Source organism: Calonectris borealis, chromosome 22, assembly GCF_964195595.1.
Source record: "Calonectris borealis chromosome 22, bCalBor7.hap1.2, whole genome shotgun sequence".
Classification (NCBI taxonomy): domain Eukaryota; kingdom Metazoa; phylum Chordata; class Aves; order Procellariiformes; family Procellariidae; genus Calonectris; species Calonectris borealis.
The window spans coordinates 9,834,635-9,853,998 of record NC_134333.1 but is presented as its reverse complement, the minus strand read 5'-3'; the positions used below and the strand labels follow the sequence as shown (position 1 = coordinate 9,853,998).

Genomic DNA, 19,364 nt, shown 5'->3' with positions numbered 1-19,364 from the left:
CGCTGCGGGCATGCTAACAACGGCCGGGGCTGCCCAGCAGGGAGCCGGCTCGGCGGGAAGGCGGGAAGCGGGTTAGCCTCCCTGTGGAAAGTGCTGACAGGAACGTGCAGGCGGGCAGGTTCCCGCCCGCACCTTCCCCTTGCTGTCGCGGGGCGGAGGGGACGATCCCGGTGCTGGAGACTGCGAGTCTGGGGCGGAGACAGCCCGGCCCGCACGATGCCTCGGAAGCGCCGGTAACACCGGCGAGGCGGTGCCTCCTTCCCGGTAATGGCGGGGCGGGGCCGCACCCCGCGCGCAGCGCCCGGATCGCCTTTGCCCTCTGGGTTCCGCAGATTCGCCACAACCCCTTCCGGCCTACCGCCGTTCCCTGAGGGGTTCCCTCGGCCCGGCGGGGGGGCTCCGGGGCGAGCAGGGCAGGCAAATCGCCTCCCCCTTAAAAACCAGACCAGCCGCCGGCAGGCTGGAGGAGGGCGGAGGTGGCGTGTCGAAAGTGCGGAGCAGAGCGCGCAGGCGCCATCCTCGCCGCCGCCCCGGCCTGGTGGGGAACAAAGGGAGCGCGGCCGGCGCCAGAGCGGGTGAGTCGGGGCGGCGGCGCCCGCTCGGGGCGGCCCGCCCGGCCCGACAGCTGCGGGGCGGGCAGGGCGAGGGGCACGCTGCGGCCCGGGGAGCAGCCTAGCTGGATGGAGGGGAGCGAGGGGGCAGGCCTCGGCCTCGGCCCCGGCCCCCTCCCCGTTAGCGGCCGCCGGGGCGGAGGGGGGCTACGCCCTCCACAGGCGGTCACGGCAGGGCGAGGGGCTGCCGCGCACGAGGAGGGGTGGGGGTTCTCCAGCAGCCGGCTCGGAGCTGCAGCGGCTGCCGGGTCGCGGTGCGCGGCCTTCCGCGCGAGAACACCGGCGTTTCCCGGCCTCGGGAGCGCCCGGCCCCCGCCGTGCAGCACGGGGAGGGGGCTCGGTGGGGCCGAGGGACCCCCCGCGGCCGGCATCGATTTCCTCGCGAAGGCGTGGGGGGAAGAGCGATGCCGGAGCTGCCCTTGCTGCAGCTCTGCCACCCCCGGGGCCGCCTCCGGGCGTGCTCCCGGTCGAGCCCCTCGCGAACTTCGGGAGCTCAACCATGTTGAGGAACTGTGTGCGCCCGGAGCTCAGCGCGTCGCTGATCGGGACTTTCAAAAGGAGGGCCGGCTTCTGCCGAGACTTCGGAGCAGTTAATTGAAGAGAAGGGCCGAAAAAAATACTGCTCTGTTATAGCGCATTTTCCGTACATAACGACGGGCCTTTTGCTAAAAGGTTAAATGTGCTGACATCCCATGGCCTACGGCAGTGCTGCTGGCGTGGTGGTTACTTTTGTACCTGTAAAGAAGACACTATTTAATTTGGTCATTTATACCTCCGTACCAGTTTTCTGAAACAGTCAGTGTAAAATAGTGGGCTATATTCTTTTTATTTCTTAAAAGAAAAAATACATATACTTAAAACCTTTAATATGAAGATGATGTAAACCTGAGTGTTATTTCACAGCTATTTAAGGCCAGATTCCTTGGAAAGTAAATTCATTTTTCAAGGAGAGAACACCTTAGTTTTTAGAAACTTTTTTGTCTTTATTTCAAAATTGGCAAACTTTTTGGTAATTAATGGTAGCTACAATAATTGAAGTTTCAAAGATCTGGGGAAGCAAAGGCATAATATTTAATAGCATTACATTCTTTTGTCTTTCAGAAATACAAATATAATGTCAGGTGGCTGAAAATTTGCCTATCAAAATGTCAAGTAAGTTCAGATTTTTCTTCCTTTAACTTGATGAATTAAAGATCTGGTTCAGCAGAACCTGTTTGTGAGATTCCTTGCATTAAAAGGAATGATATGAGGTATAGTCATTTCTGACCAAACTCTTGGCCTTAAATCTTGCTGTGGCTGATTTCTGGCATATTGTTTTCATAGAAAAATCAGATATCACAGCTTCTCCTAAATCCTGTTTCACTGCATTTTTGCTTACTCTCTTTTTAATTGAGGTGCATATAAATGGTTTTCATATTCTTCAGTCTTATGCCTAAATAAAAGGCTAGCAATATAGCAATGGTGTGATCTTAATCTTTTTTCTTTCTTTCTCTTCTGTCCTTTGCTTTACACTCATCAGTGGCAAAATGCAAAGTCTTTGAGAGTAGGATTTCTGTCTTGTTTTTGTAAATCGCTTAAAAATGTTTGGCACAGCAGATGCCTTCTAAAGAATTAATTCAAATTTTCAGGAAAAAAAAATTTGCTTACGTTTATATCTTAACAGAAAGGCCATCTTATGCCCCACCTCCTACCCCAGCTCCTGCAACCGTAAGTATAGTGATTTTTCTCATTAACACAGATCTGGTAATACAACCTGTAATAACTTACCAGAGCAATAATTATGGAGTTGTATCACCTTCCTGGAAACACAAACTAGTTGTATTTCATTATTAATATGATATGCATTGTTTAAATTAATCTCTCTTTTTTTTTAAGCAGTTTGTGAAAGAGAAGCTGAATAAAATTGTTTCACCTTTAAGGCTAGATCCTGCAGATACTTAATTTTCTGTAAGCAGTCAGTTGGTCTACAATTATATTCACAGTGGGTTGCAACAGTACACTGGAATATTGAAGAACAAACAAATAAATATATTTAATTATAAAACTTGCCACTCAGCTTGTGCCCAAATCATGGGCAAACAGTGTATTTTTTCATGTTTCTGTTGTACCTGGTTGATGCTCAGTGGAATGGAGGAGTATGCAAAATTCTGTTATATGGGGTCGGAATAATGAAACACTCATGATGACAGTCTTATTGAAATTTCTTGAAAACACTGATAGCTTGAAGTCAATGGCACGATAAATATTTTACTTTCTAGTAAAATGGTACGGAATGACACTTAGGGACACTTAGGAAGACATGAACAGTAGCTTTGAATCGTGTCCAGCTGCATTCATGCATGGATAACAAGGTACTGGAATACCAGTGTGCTGTGGTCAGGAAAGCATTTGAAAGCAAATGCACCTCTTCTGTAGCGTTTACATTTCTAAATAACTTGCATTTTAGGAGTAATGTATTCACATGAGAAAATACAAATCTTTTGTACAGAAGAATGAGCAAAGATGCTATAGTGAAATTTTTTTACCAAAGAAAATTTGAAAACTGTTATCCAGTAGAATGTCCCCGATCTCTGCATCTGGGATGAAAACTGCAGGATGGGATTTAGATGAAATGTGATCCTTCAAATTTGTTGTGCCATACTTTACATTTAAAGAGGCTTGAAAATGACATAATGTATAAATATAAGTTATGTTCTTAAAAATTTACATAAATAAAACTTTATTTGCATAGTTTGCTCAGAGTTTTCATTTTGCACACAACTTAATAGATCTGTGCCAGTATTAGAAGGAACATGATGGCATCCACTCTTTACAACTGGATTCTTGCATCGAGAGCTGTGCATATACGTGTGATTCCTTTGGGATGTAGCATGGATACAGATGTTGTTAAACGGTGTATATTGATGTGGTACGTTCTTTAGTCAAGTTAGAAGTCTTCAGAAGGGTGCATGAAACAAATGTCAACTAGTGACATGCATTACCTGTCTTTCCAGCATCTTCTGTATTATATTTTGTACAGTCCTTGAGACGATGGTCTGTGCTCTGTTAATGCAAGTCATAAAAGTAGACAAGTAACCTTGTTCTTCCACAGCCAGTTCCAGTTACTACAGTCAACAAAATACCAGTAGCTCTCATAACTACAGTATTATAGCTGAAGTAACAATTCTCCGTGTAATGCAAGGTAGTTCCCTTGTAACATTTAAATCCTGTCTTGCAGAAATAAAGAATTAAGCAGACGGAGATAACAATTGTCATCTGATTTTATTGAAGAGGTGTAGTTCAACATATTCAAAACCTGTTGTTATGGTAATACAGAAAACTTTAGTAAAATGGTGTCTTATTAAATAGTGAATGTGTGTGTCATGATCACAGGCATACAGATTGAGTAAATGTGAACTGCTGTGACTGAGTTTAGAAAGTTTGGCAATAAAATATATATTTGAAGGCTGACTGTTAAAGGATAATTTTACTCTGTATTCGTATGTTTAGAAATAAACTAACTACAGTGTGTCTACATATACTTGAAGATTTCAAAAGTCAATGTAGTTTAGCTTATAAGTTATTTTTGTTCAGTGTTTGTATTTGTCATACCTTGGTTCTTGGAGTCCTGAACCTATTTGTAGAATTTTTGTAACTATAATCTAGAATGGGTCCAGTCAGCAAATCATTTTAAAAGACTATTGGAATATGTGTTTCTTATTACGGCCAAAGTGCTACTGAAGAGTGGGACACTGTGCGGATGACACCTAAATATCTAGAAACACTACAGGATATCATGAATCCTAATGGAACAATAGGACCACCACAGTCAGGATTTGATCACAATTACTACTGAATAGTTGATCCATTTTTTTCCCAACAAATTTTCATTGGGAAGTGGGGGATAATGGAAAAAGGCAGGAGAGATTTATGTGAGGAGGGGATTACAGTGAACCTTCTGATACTTGATTGTATGTAGATGATAGGTAAGAAGGGATTGTAAAGAAATTGGATTCTTCTCTACATTACTGAGGTGAGAATGAATTAATCCACTTTCAAGAATGAATGAAGATGTGTTGATTAACTTCTGAAATTGTCTTGGATTCAGTGATCTGTTAAGACTAGTTTGTAGTTTCTAACCTTTAGATTTTATTGCAGTGGTTCCTCAACCCTGTCGGTCTGCAGCCTACCTCATAACAGAAGGATGTCTCTGTGAATTGTCTTCTCTCCCAGCTTTCTAATCCCAGTTCCCCAAATATTTAAATTTTGCAAACCACCAGGAAAGTCTTCAGATACTGGTAGTGGTGCACAGATGGTGCTTTGAGAGATTTTTTTTTTTTCTTTTCCTATTTATTGACAGTATATTTGTTGGAAAGGCAGAAGGATGGGAAGAAGAGCAGACAGGGATTTTCATTGGTATAATAAATGTTGATACTGGGGATTTCTGCCCGATCACTGTGTGCTGTGTTGCCTTGTAAGCTTAACCCTTCGGATATGAGCCTTCCTGAATTACTTGGTGGCTTATGTTGGAAAATTTTATTAGCCATGAGCTGGATTTATAGAATACTTTTTAAATGAGTTACACTCTTATTAGAAATAAAATCACCAACTTCAGACAGGAATTTGTAGTGACACATTTGCTTAAAAATCCTGTTTCCTTAATAGGTTTATACTGGAGTAAGTTGTGTGCATTGAGAAGATATCAACTGCTACACCTCATTTGCTTGTTTAAATTCTGGTTGCTTTTGCATGCCATATGCAGTTCATTTTCATTTCTGTGTTTTCCTCGTTTGAGCTCATTTCTCATTCGTGTTTTTGTCTCATTTGTTTCCATCAGCAAATGCCCAGCACACCAGGGTTTGTGGGATACAATCCATACAGCCATCTGGCCTACAACAACTACAGGCTGGGAGGGAACCCGGGCACCAACAGCCGGGTCACGGTAGGAGAATCAACTATTACATCATCCGGCAAACAACAGGAATTGACCAGAAATGGCTTTAGAGTTAGGTTCTTCTGAATCTTGGCTGCTGCCCCTTCTTTATAAAAACAAAAAATTACTTCTGATTCTTACTCCCCACCCCTACCCCTTCCCTTTCACTCTGAAACCTTTTGCAGGAAAATGGACTTCTACTCAACAGAGAAAAAATGTGGTAATTGTGTATGATGCAGAACTCCAAAAAGACAGACTTTGTGGTCTTCAGTGACCACTGCATGCTTAGGGAAAAGTTCTATAGCATGGATGCAAATTCTTGGAGGGAGGGAACTGCTTGTTTTATTGAGGTTTATTGGCACAAAAATAAGGAAGAACATTTTGCAAACTGGAGATCGTTGATAGTAGTTGCATCATACTATTGAGCCATGCAAGAGATGCAAGCCTTTATTTTTCTTTCCAGCCTTATTCTGGTAGTAACTGCAAAGTCCCAAGTCCAGAAATGATTTTTTCAACAAAAGTGTGACAATAATAAAATAGAATCCTTTCAGATCTTACGTACTTGTCAGTGTGGAAAATGGATGTTACATTCATTTTTCGTGGATTAAACAAAGTGAAATGGAGTCAAGTGATGGGAGAAGTGACAGCTTCTTTCAAATACAGATAAAGTCCTGAGCATTGGATGCAGTTAGGAAACAAAAATAGTCTGTGGGAGTGTAACATTTTCATAAGTAACACAACAGAAATAGAGTAAATCCCTGATATTTTTTTTTAAGTTTCTGTAATTCTCATAACTAAGGTTTTTTGTGTAAAACTTTCTATCTCAAAACATCTGATTAGTTTGGAACGTGATACAAAGATTTCTCAAGGAACAATCATGGTGCTTTTAATGAAGTGTACTCTTTTTATGCCTCTCTTATGTAAACCTTCTTTCAAACGTCATATATGAAGTTCCTCTGGTTTGTTAAAACGTTTACAGAAAAGACCTCCATACAAGCTGGAACTTGACTGAACGTACTGTCTGAACATATACTTTTTTCCTTATACAAGAATAAGTTAGGTTTTGTCCAAGAACTTTCATTGTTTCTGTATGTCATAAGCATATACAGCCTTCTTTGCCATGCATATATCAATATATGTATGGTGTCTTTAAATTCCTGTTAATTTAAAAGCATTAAACAATTTCCGTTAATGTTTTTCAAATCCATCTGTATGTGTATATATGTATACATTTTGGTAATGCATATACCTCATGTACATTATTTATATCTATACACAATTCTGTATGCATTGTTTCACAGAGCTCCATAAATTCAGCAAAACAAAAAATATCGAGGAAAAATTTGAAAGCTGAATACTGAACATGAGCCTTCTTGGCCAAATCCAAGTATTTGCTTATCTATGGCCATAGTCCTGAAAGATACTGAAACTGCTTTATATTTCTGTGAAAATGCTCCCACTTAATATAATGCATGTGTAAGTGCTTGAAGAGTGGAGGTTTTCAGAACCAGCAGTTGACAGGGACTGTGATGTTACTGCACTATTTTGAGAGAAAACCCTGTCAGGTGTTTTGTAGGTTGAGGGGGATGCAGCAACTTTCAATCAGCAACAGTTAGTGCTCAGCGTCCTTTGTTTAGTGCGAGCAACGTGCTCGACATTGTACAAACCTAAAGGAAGATAAGAGCGCAGAAGGATATTGCAGGCTAATTTGGACAATTAAGTACAGCTTGGATACAAATAATGCACACATTGGCAGATCAGTTGCATAGGGTTGTTTTTCTTTTTACAATGAGTAGTTTAATTGGCTCCGAATTACCACTGACATATTTTGCAGACAAATATATTGCTAAAATGATTTGAAAATGAAAATACGTCTTTAACTTCCTGATCTTAAACTTTCTCCTTTTTTCACTTGTACAGTAGCCACAGTAAATTTGTCAAAACAGGTACAATAAATTGCTCATCAGAAGTGAGAAAAGCAACCTGCTGGGATTGGTGTTTCCATGTAAATTTCTAAGCTGTGTGTTTCAGTTTTAAGAATATGGAGCCCTTTTGAAAATTTGGCTAGTTACTACTCTGTAAATTCACAGATAAAAGGACAAACTTAAATTGGAAAAATATTACTGTGAGGACCAGCTGTAGTTAGTACCTGTGCACAGTTTGGGTGATTTCTTTGCTGATGTTGCTTGTTTCTCTTGGCGGGGAGGCTGTAGGGGGGTGTAGTTTGTTCGTGTTAACTGCACAAGAACGAGTGTTTTCCAAAACTAGTGTATATGGAAACTGTCCAGTGATCGCATTAACAAATGGATTTATTCGGTTCTTTTATAGGCTTCCTCTGGTATTACCATTCCAAAGCCCCCCAAACCCCCAGACAAGCCCCTGATGCCCTACATGAGGTACAGCCGGAAGGTGGGTATACAGTGTCAAACAAGTAACAATAATAAAAGTTAGTGTTCGTATGTGCTAACAATTAATTGCTATTATCTTAGTTTCAGCTTCTAAACTTTTACTTCTAACAGCCTGCACATTCTTTTAAGGGAATTATAAAGTACAGATGCATTGCCCTTCAGAATAAAGGCAGCAGTAGTCTGTTCACACAGTTGCCAATTTCTGGGGGGAAAAGTTTTCTCTAAAATGATAATTACTACCACTGTCTCTGCTGACAAGGATCCACCCTGCCACATTCAGAAGTGCCTGTGACTTACTGACAGAACTTTTTTATATAAAGGAAGTATTCCTTGCGGTATACTGGGCTTGGTACAGTGCTGTAGCTGGACTGAAGAGTAGCAATGAGTGGACTTTGCATGTTCTCCTTCACCAACCTAGCCTGTGGCAACGTTTACTTCGCTATTCTATGAACTGTTTGACAGAAAGTAGGAGAGAGACTCTTGTGGAGTCTGAAATCTGATGGGGCATGGGGAGGGCATGTGAGCCTGTCTGAAGCGGGTGAGCCAGAAGGAATTTCTTCCACTTCTGGTAAAGTATCTTTACCAGCATGTCTGTCTTAGGCAAAAAACCATCAACAAAAAAAAAAGTCAAGTGGCGCAGCAAGAAATAACACTGGCAGCTCTCTCCTTTTTTTTTTTTTTTTTCTTCCCTATAAAGTTAGAAACTTTTTTGGTGGAGTCAGAACTTGTTGGAACTCAAATTGATCAGCAAGACTGAAAAATATTTTGAAATGTTACATTCTGATCTGAAAAGCTCAGTGCTCTTTATCATAATCTACTGCTGGATGTGTTTACTCAGTAGCATTTTTTTTTCCCAGAGATGCAGCGATGTGCATTTAAGAAGAGAATTAAGAGGGTTAAAGGCAATATTCTCATGAAACCAAAGCCATTTCAGCAATTGCCTGTTTCAGTAGATGGCTTCCTACTGACTTCCTGCCCCAGAAAATAATCGAGATAGTTTAGCCAGACTCATTCCTAAGTTAATCCTGTTTTTCATGGTGATTCCAGAAAGAACACTGAGATGACAATATAAAATGTTTAATTTGGAAGTATTTAGATATCATTAGTAAAGCTCCAGCTGTTTCTGTTAAGGTCTGGGACCAAGTGAAGGCGTCCAATCCTGATTTGAAGTTATGGGAAATTGGCAAGATTATTGGAGGAATGTGGCGAGATCTCACTGATGAAGAGAAGCAAGAGTATTTGAATGAATATGAAGCTGAAAAGGTAAATGGAAGAAATCTGGGATGTTTATTACAGCTGATTCTTCTAGGAACTGGTCTGAGAAGAAAAATTCATCTTACCCATGCAGTGGTGTATGAGGCATTCACGAGACCCCTGTATGTAACTTAAATGGAAGTATGTCCTGACACGTCTTTTAGATTTTTTTTTAAATAACTGTACATCAACTGTGACTGGTCAGTTTTTAGACCTAATTCAAAATGAAGTATTTATAATTGAGTGTCGATTTTAACTTTTAATGAATGGATTTGATTGTACAACATCAGTATTGAAAAGATTGTCTCAACACCAAAATCCTCTTTCAAAACTGGTGCTCTGCAGCTACTGTTACTGTCATGAATGTGTTCATAAAAGACTTCCAGTCACGCAGGGTTTGGTTTTCATGGTGTAATCTGGTGTAACTCCACGCTATGGCATAGAGTTTTGTTTCTTGATAGAAAAACGCTACCACTTTTAGGGTTTTCTTGTGGTTTTGTTTTGGTTTTATTGATCTTCATGACAAAAGATGACAGCTACCTCATGTGACTAGGTTGGTAAGTGTTGAGGACCTTTACAAGAGTGTTATTGTGACCTTAAGGTACAAAGGGAAAATTGTCCAGCTGCTGTGTTGTGCTTAAGCCTGGTAGGCATCTGAGGCTGTGTATAACCTGATCAAATCTAAGCTGTTTTTATTCCAAGCTGGATGCTCTTAGTTGGGGGGGAAAAAAAAAATGAAGGAATTCTATTTTTTAACTTGGTAATGATGTTTAGATTGTAAGCTCCTTGGGGCAGGGGCCATCTTGTTCATATTTTTGCAGTGCCTAGGTAGAAGGATTCCAGTCGTAATCATAAAACAAGACGTTTAGGTACTTTTAACAATATTGTAGATTATATCTCATTTTTCATTGGAAATATCTCAAATCACTGTACAAAATCTAGACTTGGCAAATTTTAAAAGTGAGATTGAAGAAAGCAATTCAAAGGGAAAAATACTTCAAAGAAGGTGAAAATAGTGATGCAGTCCTGCTACCAGGAGGAGACAGTAGTCTGGCTGCAGCATTCTGTATCATCCCAGTGCAGGGATGGATCAAAGAACGGAAAAAATAAGTTGTTTTGAAAACTGGTTCATGACATACTGCAATAAGGAAAGAGAAGAAATCAGAATCAAAAATCTAGTTAGCACTCCAAAGAATTATTGAGAATATTTTAACTCTTTTTTTTTTATCTTATCAGAGTTCGTCTGATCACAAATGCCTTGTTCTGAGGTGTTTGATTTTTAAATCTCAAAAAACAAAACGCTCGTAAGACTTCTTGGGTATTACCTAAAAGCCCAGCTAGTGTTTTTAAAACATGAATGACTATGGAAGAACTTCTAATTTGTAAAAAGAAAGACTGAGATAATATGGTCATTTGTGTATCAGCCAGATGATTCAAAATAGCTTTGTCTGTTTAACTACAATTTGAGTTATCAGACTGCAGTTACATCAAGTCTGAAATCGTCCACTGGTGCAATCAAACAATATCGGTCACATTTCAGATAGAGTACAATGAGTCCATGAAGGCCTACCATAACTCTCCTGCATACCTTGCCTACATCAACGCAAAAAGTCGTGCGGAGGCTGCGTTAGAAGAAGAAAGCCGACAAAGGCAGTCACGCATGGAGAAAGGTGAACCTTACATGAGCATCCAGCCAGCAGAAGATCCAGATGGTAAGCAGAAAGGAATTTGTGTGCACGTCCAGTGAGACAGTCTCATTACAGGACCAACAGCATAGAGAAGCAGACGCCAGATACGGAGAACTACCAGTGTACAACTTTCACAATGCTTTACATGACTTCCTTTCTATTTTGGTACCTTTAATACTGATTTTCATTATCACATTTTATTTCATACAGCTAACAGCTGACACTGTCTTGTTTCCAAAAACTAAGGTGGCAAGCCAGTGGCAAAAGTTAGTTCAACCCTTAATTATGTGTGAAGTAATGCTTACAGTTCAAAACAAATAAGTCTGCTTAAAGCTCTGTACCGGCTTTAACATATGCATTATAAAAGGCTTAGGTGCCTGTTTTAATCCAGCTTGAATGGAATTTTGTGCTTTATTACCAGAAGCACATCATTCTGACAGGCAGAGTTCTGGTATGATGAGGAGCACCTGAACTTTCAATGTGTTCAACAATTGTCATTTGAGATTGTTTAGAAAGTAAGTTCCCCTTGCTGTTGACAAGTTGATGAGAAAATTCTGAAAGTTTATTTGACTGCAAGGAAATGCACCCCACCCAGTGGGAAAACTCAGACTGATACACCTAATATCTGCTTTTAAATTCATGACCGAATACTTGTTGAAACCTGAGGGTGAAAAATGTACTCAGTCAGTTACACCCTTTTTTATTTCTTCCCCCTTGTAAAAGTACGCCCTTGAGATAAAGCTTATGACAAACAGCACTTTCCCCAGTGTGAGGTAACTGCAAAATTTATATAAATACATTTAGTGTTTCAGGAGCTGGCATTTTGGGACTGCAAATTCTGTGCTGTGCCACCTGGGCCAGGTGAACTCGGCCAGAAGCAGCTGCACTAGGCCCCCAGCGGCATCTGTTTACATCTGGGACAAAACAGCAAGTTATTTTCTGTGACAGAAATGTTGCTTCTGTCTGATCTTGCATGTCACTAGGATCAAGAACTTTTAGCATAAAAGGGATCTTACTAAGAGGACAAAGGCACAACTTTAAGGAGACCAGTTTGCTTAGTACTTTGTCTCTTGCCAATCTGTAGTCTTCCCACTGTTTTTCTCTGTTCACTTCATTTAATCAGATGCCTCCATGAGAAATTGAACATAACACTTTGAAATAAAGCAGACGGAAACTTTCATTAAACTAGTTATCTTCTTTGGTAATATTTTCTGGCATGATATGTTAGGATTCTCTTTAAGACTTCTGTCAATAGTTGGAGAGTAATCTCCATTAGGAAAACTTGATGTATTCAACTTCTGGACTCTTCTACATGACATCATTCTGGAAGATAATTCATACTTGTTGCTTAACATTTTAATACTCAACTAAATATGAATTATACTCACAGAATTTTCTTCTGTTTCCTCACCAATACTTAATGGTATTTAATTACTGTGCTTTAAATTCTAATTAGTTTGACTTGAATTTTTTTGCGTCTATTTTGTAGATAGGTTCTCGATACCAAAACTGCAGACTGTGGTTGGATTTTTGTTATGTTAAGGGCTTTGCCTGCTTTCCTTGAAGAAATACAGAAAGTCACAGTATAGGAAGACTTATGTCTTCCATGGACTGGAAGCTTTTGAGTGCCGCTAGATACAGGAAAACGGGTTATTTTGTTCTGCTTTGTAGCATCAAACTGAATTTTACTTTTAAAATGAGTAGCTAGTACAATCTATAGTGCTGTAGTTCATGTTAAATTCTGTAACTAGATTAAAATTGTCAAAGTTCAGTATCTTGCCATAAATTGGAAGCTCTTTTAATTTGGTTGGAGAGAAAAAAAAATCCTTGACCTGAAATATTCTTAGATCTTAGTTAATCCTCTAGACGCGTGTCAGACAAGACAGTTTAGTTCCTGTTGGGCTTCCTTTAATTTCTTTTCTCTGCAAGAAGCTTTTCTCCTTATAAGCTTGACCTATGTGCTTGTGTACTTTTTCTCCTGAAGTGTATTTTTTTCAGTAACTCTTCTTTAGAGAACTGCATTTACTTAAAAAAAACCCCAAACTTTATTACATTGCTGTGAGTTTTCAGTGATGAGTAAACATGTATCACTGCTTCATGCTTTCATTCCTCAGTGTTTCAAAAAATAAGTCTTTTTGATCTGTGCTGCAAAGCTTATTTATAGAGGAGTCACTCCTGTTGGTATTTTGGACTGGGTATTGTTCTGGTAACATGATAAATCAGGAATAGGTTTTTTATTCGGTGTATTAATAGTCCCTCTTATTCTGAAAATGTGGAAAGCAACACAGTAAATAACTAGGTCAATCCAAGTTTCAGACATGTGGGCAATGCTTTTAATTAGTGGTAATGTGGGTACAGTGTCATTGGACTTGGTCCTCATTTTGTGGAATTAAAGCAGTTGCACTTAAAACTTTTGTTTCAGATTATGACGATGGATTTTCTATGAAGCACACAGCCACAGCTCGTTTCCAGAGAAACCATCGTCTCATCAGTGAAATACTGAGTGAAAGTGTGGTGCCCGATGTCCGCTCTGTTGTCACTACAGCTAGAATGCAAGTTCTTAAACGCCAGGTTCAATCTTTAATGGTTCATCAGGTAAAGATAAATGATGTGAAGGCAGCTAAAACATAATGGTGTTGGGCTGTACTCCAAGTCTCGGGTCATTTGATCATCTACATGACTATTCTTGCTGGGTGTCAATGTTCTGTACACTCGAATAGCTAATCTCTGGGTTTTCTTGGGAGTTGCAAGATGTGAGACTTCACCTTCTGTGCTGTTTTGTAATTGAGAATCACGTTAAACTGTATTTTGTTCTTTAGGATATCTTGCTAATTCCATAGCTCTTCATTATTATACATAACCCTTCTGTATGTAGTGTAAGTATTCTGTTTAATAGGTACAGATAGAGTTGTGACTCTTAGGCAGCTTATGACTCATAATCTTGTTTGTAATGATTCTTTATTACAGTAAATCGTCCCTATTGTAACATTTTTCATTGAAAGTTAAATGCATACAAGGAAATCTAGTGAAACTTGCATGTTTCACCTAGCTTTGACTGGGCGTATGCCTGTATTTCCCGAACAAGCATGTTAACAAAAGGACCCTGCCAGTATAGTCAGTGTACATGAGGTGAAGAAAACTGAGACCAGAATGAGAGAGATTTGTTGTGTTTTTTAATTAACAAAAGAAGATTTGAGGGCTGGAGGGGGGTGGTGTCCCTTCTTCCCTTTGAATTGTGGTCTTTCTGCATTAGAGAATGTAACTCATGGCGGGGGGGTGTATATATACCTATGGGGTGTATAATATGAAAGAAAATGCACAGATTTTATGCTGGAAGATTCACCTGAAGTACATATTGTTTTTCACTGACAATATGCCTAGCCAATCCAATGCGTAGACCCATTTATTGTTCATACTTTTCAATATGAACTTTTTAGCTATTGGGTATTAGATCAAGGAAGGTATAAGGATTTTTATATACCGTATGGATATATTTTAAAATATTGGTCTAAATATTTTTGTACGTAGCTGTAAACTTTGTCCAGTTCTTCAGATGACTGCATAGTAAGGTTCTTACTATTTATGTCATTTCCAGCGTAAACTAGAAGCTGAGCTTCTGCAAATTGAAGAGCGTCACCAGGAAAAGAAGAGGAAGTTTTTGGAAAGCACAGAATCCTTTAACAACGAGCTTAAAAGGGTACAGCTCTCACTTTTCTTCACTTACTCTGAGGAATCTGCTAGTTACCCATTTGTACAAGTGCTCTACCTGCTTCTGTTTAGTTCTGTATTCAATTATGTGTAATTACACGACTGGTGACTGCAGTGTCCTAGTGTGGGCGTTAGAAAGCACGCAGTGTCTGTATTATTTCATGCTCTTCCAGTGACCTTTAGTGGCGACTTTCAGCCAGTACAGTCGAAAAGCGCCGTCAGGCTTGTCTGGCGGAGTTCACGAGAGAGCAGCTCAAGGAAGGTGGCCTGAAGCCACTGTGGAGAACATACTGCTCTGTCCTTGGCTGCATTCAAATAACAAGGTTTAGGTTGTTTATTTATCCCCCTTTTTTTTGTTAATATGCTTGTATCTCCCTCCCTAGTTACTGAAACTTTTAATACAAACTTTGTCAAATCAAGAATTATGCTGCATGTAGAAATATTGAACTCATAATTGGGTTTTACTGATGTTTTGTTTTTCAATGTAACTGAGGCAGTAGAAGAGCTTTCCTTTCTTTTTTAATTGCTAGTTATGCAGTTTGAAGGTGGAAGTGGATATGGAAAAAATTGCAGCTGAAATTGCTCAAGCTGAGGAACAGGCTCGCAAGAGGCAGGAGGAAAGGGAAAAAGAAGCAGCTGAGCAAGCCGAGCGCAGTCAAAATAATATAGCAGCTGAGGAAGAACAAGCAGCTAACAAGATAGAGGAGAAGAAAGAAGAGGAGAGTGCTCCCATGGAGACAGGTAACTGCATTTGAAGACCAGCTTCAGAATCCTCGAAGGATCAGCATTGAAGTATCTCTGTGGAGGCTCAGCTTAGCCAGGAGGAGTGCCCTGAATTTCTGCTGTTAGTAGGAAGAAAGGCTTCAGAGGAACAACATTCAGAATAGTTAACTTCATCTTGGTGAACACGGGTGTTTGCTTTCTCCTCATTAAATTGCCCCTTTTTAGAAAGGGAGAGGATAAGATACCACAAAGCTGTATGTAATGCTTTGTGTGTAATGTACCCCAGGGAAAAAAATGCTGTCTAAACCTAACTCACCTTTTAGACATCACTGAGCTAGGAGCAACTGAGTGTTTCCTTGTCCCAGTGTCAGTGTCTAGCAAGGATGACAGAACAGCGCTTCCTTCCCATGCTGCTCTTACAAGCTGATTTGCAGACTTCCTTGTATTCTGTAGAGGGACATTAGACAATACTGTATTTAATGGCTAGTATCTCGTGAGTCATTGCCGTAACAGCATGAGCGTAAGGGAAAGGGGACTAAGGAGTCTGAGTTCTAGTGCTTCTGGTTTAACAAGACACGTCGCTTTCTTGTGGCTAGACTTCTGAGGTCAGGCAGCTGCAGGTGACTTTTAGGACGCCGAGTGGCAGGACCGTGTACATCCTAAGCACTGAGAGGTCTCTCAGAGCCGTGCCCGTTACTGCACGTTCTAAGTGACAGAAATAACTGCTATGGAATACTCGGATTTATTACAGGTTCTGTTTCTTCCTAAATTCTAATTGCACAACCTAAACAAGTGTATTGGCATGTAAATGACACCGAGAAATCTCTTCTTACAGAAGAGCCCCACCCAGAAGAGAGCACAGAAAACCAGCAGAATGGCGAAGAAGGAACATCCACCCCAGATGATAAGGAGAGTGGCCAAGAAGGGGTGGATAGCACTGCAGAGGAGGGAACCAGCGACAGCAACACTGGTTCAGAGAGCAACAGCGCGACAGTTGAAGAGCCTCCCGCAGACCCTATTGCCGAGGATAGTGAGAAGAAAGAATAAATATTGACTCATTTCATGTGTCTCTTTTTAATGAAGTACTGTTTTGATTTCAAAATGTGCTACGCGGCTTTTGTATCTTCCTTGCCTGTATCACTTGTCTCCAAAGGATACTGGGTTTTAATGTCAGGTTATCAGCATAGCGACCTAAAGGGGCCTTTAGAGGCAAAGGATATCTTACAACAGACAGAAGAGAAAACCTCATGTGTCTAAACACAGCTGTACAACGTGGAGAGATACTATTGCTTGGGATTTGTTCCCGAGAAAGATAGCATTAGTTTTGGTTTTTAATATTAGAAATCAGGCCTTCTCCCTTTCTTCTAGTTACATGACCACACTGAAAATGCAGTCTTTCTCGAAGGCCCTTCCTCTCCATCGGCGGCAGAAGTGAGATGCAGACGTGCACCGCCTCTGCCGTAGCCCCGGGCCTGGCTGTACCGCAGGGCTACCTCTGCCCCAGCGCATCTGGTCAGCGCAGCGTTACGCTTGCAGCTGGCGCTGGGGTCGTGCAGGCTGAGGAAGCAGCACAGCTGAGAAATGCGGTTAATGGCACTGGCTCTCTAGAGAGGCTAGAAAGCTACGGAGCATCTTAAAGCTGACGTTAGTGTTAAGCAAAGACGTGATGCCTGTACTGGGTATGAGCTTCCTTCATCTAACAAAACCAAAAAACCCTGTGTGTTACCACCGCTGTTTCAGTTCTTGCCAGCGAGGACGTGGGCTGCAGCTGCCCAGTTCTTTGCTTTTAAAGAAAGCTTTCAGTACTCATGAGTAGTGCTCCTGAATAAGGCTGAACGACTTGGTCTTAGGGTTTTTTTGGTGTAATCGTTGTTGTCTTTTATAGAGTAGCTGTTCTACAGCGATGGAGACTTGCTCATGTTCTGCATGCAGCATTTCAGGAGATCCATTTCCAAAGGACTCGGTATAGTCTTCTAGAAGTGAACGACATATCTTAGGGGTTTTTTCTGTGATGTAGGATTCTTTTCAACAACAGTCTTTGCTTTTCTTTACCAATTAACTCCTTTATTTGCTACTGAGATATCCTGGTATGACTTCAGCCAGAGATATGGCAAAGCACAAAGCAGGAGAGCATTTAAACACACAGAAGTTCTCTGAGCAGGCATCACGAATATGGCACCAATGGTAAAAAATAGTAGTTTTGCTTGCCGTGAGCTTTCAAAACCTCTGGGAACTCTACAAATGTACTGAAAATGCCACGCTTCCCCCTATGTAAGCAGAAGCCCTGCTGAAGAAAAAAATACACTTAATTGCAACAACAGATACAAGCCGTTCCTTGACTTTATGACTGTAAGAGAACACATGATGCATATGCTTCAATTAACTGGTATGTTTTTACGGAATAGTGGGTATATCAGATGGTAATGTTTTTTAAAATCCTTTTGGTCTTTTTTTTAAATGGTCTAAAAATAATAAAATCCAACATGTTTGGTTTTTTTAAACTTACAGTGGCCTGGTTCTTGTCTTTTAAGGTAACGCTCGTATTTGATTTAGGGCTTTCATCAGCCGTTCTCCATCTTAAGCCCAGAGGAGAACAAAACCAAGGAATTAATTACTGAAATATACCACATACAGGAAGTTATGCTGCAAAAGCACTTCGAAAACCAAAGTAAAAATTCCTGAGTTGGTCTAGGCTTTTGTTCAAATGCTGGCTATGTCTAGAAGGATCTCTGATGATGGCTGTTGACTTCAAAAGCAATACATGGGAGAATTTGTAGAGGAAATAATACAAGTATTGGTGAAGCCTGTAAGCTTTTAACCACCTCCCTCCAAATTATCAGAAATAATTTTCATGTCACTTTAAACCAAGTAAAGTTTCCTACCTAAAGGGCTGAGAGATATGAATTTGCAGAACGTATCATACTTGCAAGATACAAAGAGGTAGATGCAATTATGGTCCAAACACTTAATATCTGAAGCCAATTTTTTCTGCCAATTAACTGCTGTGCATTATCCCCGAGTTCACAAGATTTCATGAGCTGATTTGGGCCTTTACTTCTGCTTGGAAGCGGTTATTAAATCAGGCACTGTCTCATATACATATTAAATAGCTGCTTCAGAGTCTCTGCCTCGTAGTTTACAACTTCATTTCGTACTCCAAGATAAGTAAACCTTTCGGCAGTTGGTGCCGAGTGGAAGTTCCTTGTTCAAGTGCCTGCTGCAGTTCTTAGAATGTGCTGGTTCTTCTATGAAATAGCGTAATTTAGTGTAATTCTAGAGAACTAATTTGTATCCTCACTGAAGGCTAACCCCCCAAACAAACGTGTGCCAGGCTCTGCACTGCACCTTTCCCCAGGGCAAACCTGAACCTGCCCGTGCAGGTGCTGACGGGGAACGTAGCTGCGAACAATCACATCAATTCCTACAGGCAGCGTTACAGCTTGCTCAAATCCGCAGATGTCGTCGCTCTTATCTGCCAGTGACTGCTGCTGAAAAGATTGTTGCAAAACGCAGTGGAAATGAGGAAGAAAGAGAAATCACTGATGGCAGCCTTCCTCTTACGAGCACTGTCACACAATGAGCTACCTAAGTGGGAAGGCTTGTATTTTCTGCATCTTTTAAGGAAAAGTATGAGTTCTGATACTAACGTGTTTGAAAAAAGTTGTTACTTTGGACACAAAAAGAACCCTCTTATGAGGAAACAGAAACCATGGCTGCTCCTTAATTTGGGTTTTAAAAATTTGAAGCAGTGAAACCTGTCTGAAAATTAAATTTAAATTCAAAATTTCAGTTTCTTGTAAGAGCAGGCAAGTTGTTCTTGCTGTTCTGCTTAAGCATTTGCAGTTGTATTAGTTAAATTGCATTTTAGGAGTTTCTGTTTCCAGCAATTAAAAGGATTGTTTTTAGAAAAATACATCTTGAGGCACTTACAAGAAGGGGGAAGTTACGTAGTGACCCATTTTGGTTTTATATTTCATAATTAGTTGTGCCAAAAAGGTAGTAATTAAGAGAGGGGGGTTATTTGTTCCACTAACTCATTAGTCTGAGGAAACTCACATCA

The 19,364-nt window shown here is 40.5% G+C and overlaps 1 protein-coding gene across 7 annotated transcripts; it reads left to right on the top strand.

The window, feature by feature from the left end:
- Positions 1 to 351: 351 nt before the first annotated feature.
- SMARCE1 (SWI/SNF related BAF chromatin remodeling complex subunit E1) lies at positions 352 to 16,382 on the top strand. 7 transcript variants are annotated; one of them, XM_075171637.1, is made up of 12 exons: positions 372 to 575; positions 1,713 to 1,763; positions 2,275 to 2,318; positions 3,829 to 3,917; positions 5,428 to 5,595; positions 7,852 to 7,932; positions 9,063 to 9,194; positions 10,726 to 10,897; positions 13,296 to 13,468; positions 14,469 to 14,570; positions 15,112 to 15,322; positions 16,140 to 16,382. In XM_075171637.1, exons 4-12 carry the CDS (start codon positions 3,915 to 3,917, stop codon positions 16,349 to 16,351), a joined length of 1,254 nt encoding a protein of 417 aa, XP_075027738.1. In that variant the 5' UTR covers positions 372 to 575; positions 1,713 to 1,763; positions 2,275 to 2,318; positions 3,829 to 3,914; the 3' UTR covers positions 16,352 to 16,382. The 7 variants fall into 7 exon arrangements, with proteins under 7 accessions (XP_075027740.1, XP_075027737.1, XP_075027743.1 ...); XM_075171640.1 differs by having other exon boundaries at positions 376 to 575; positions 5,428 to 5,532; XM_075171639.1 differs by lacking the exon at positions 3,829 to 3,917 and having other exon boundaries at positions 352 to 575; positions 5,428 to 5,532.
- The last annotated feature ends 2,982 nt before the right edge of the window (positions 16,383 to 19,364 follow it).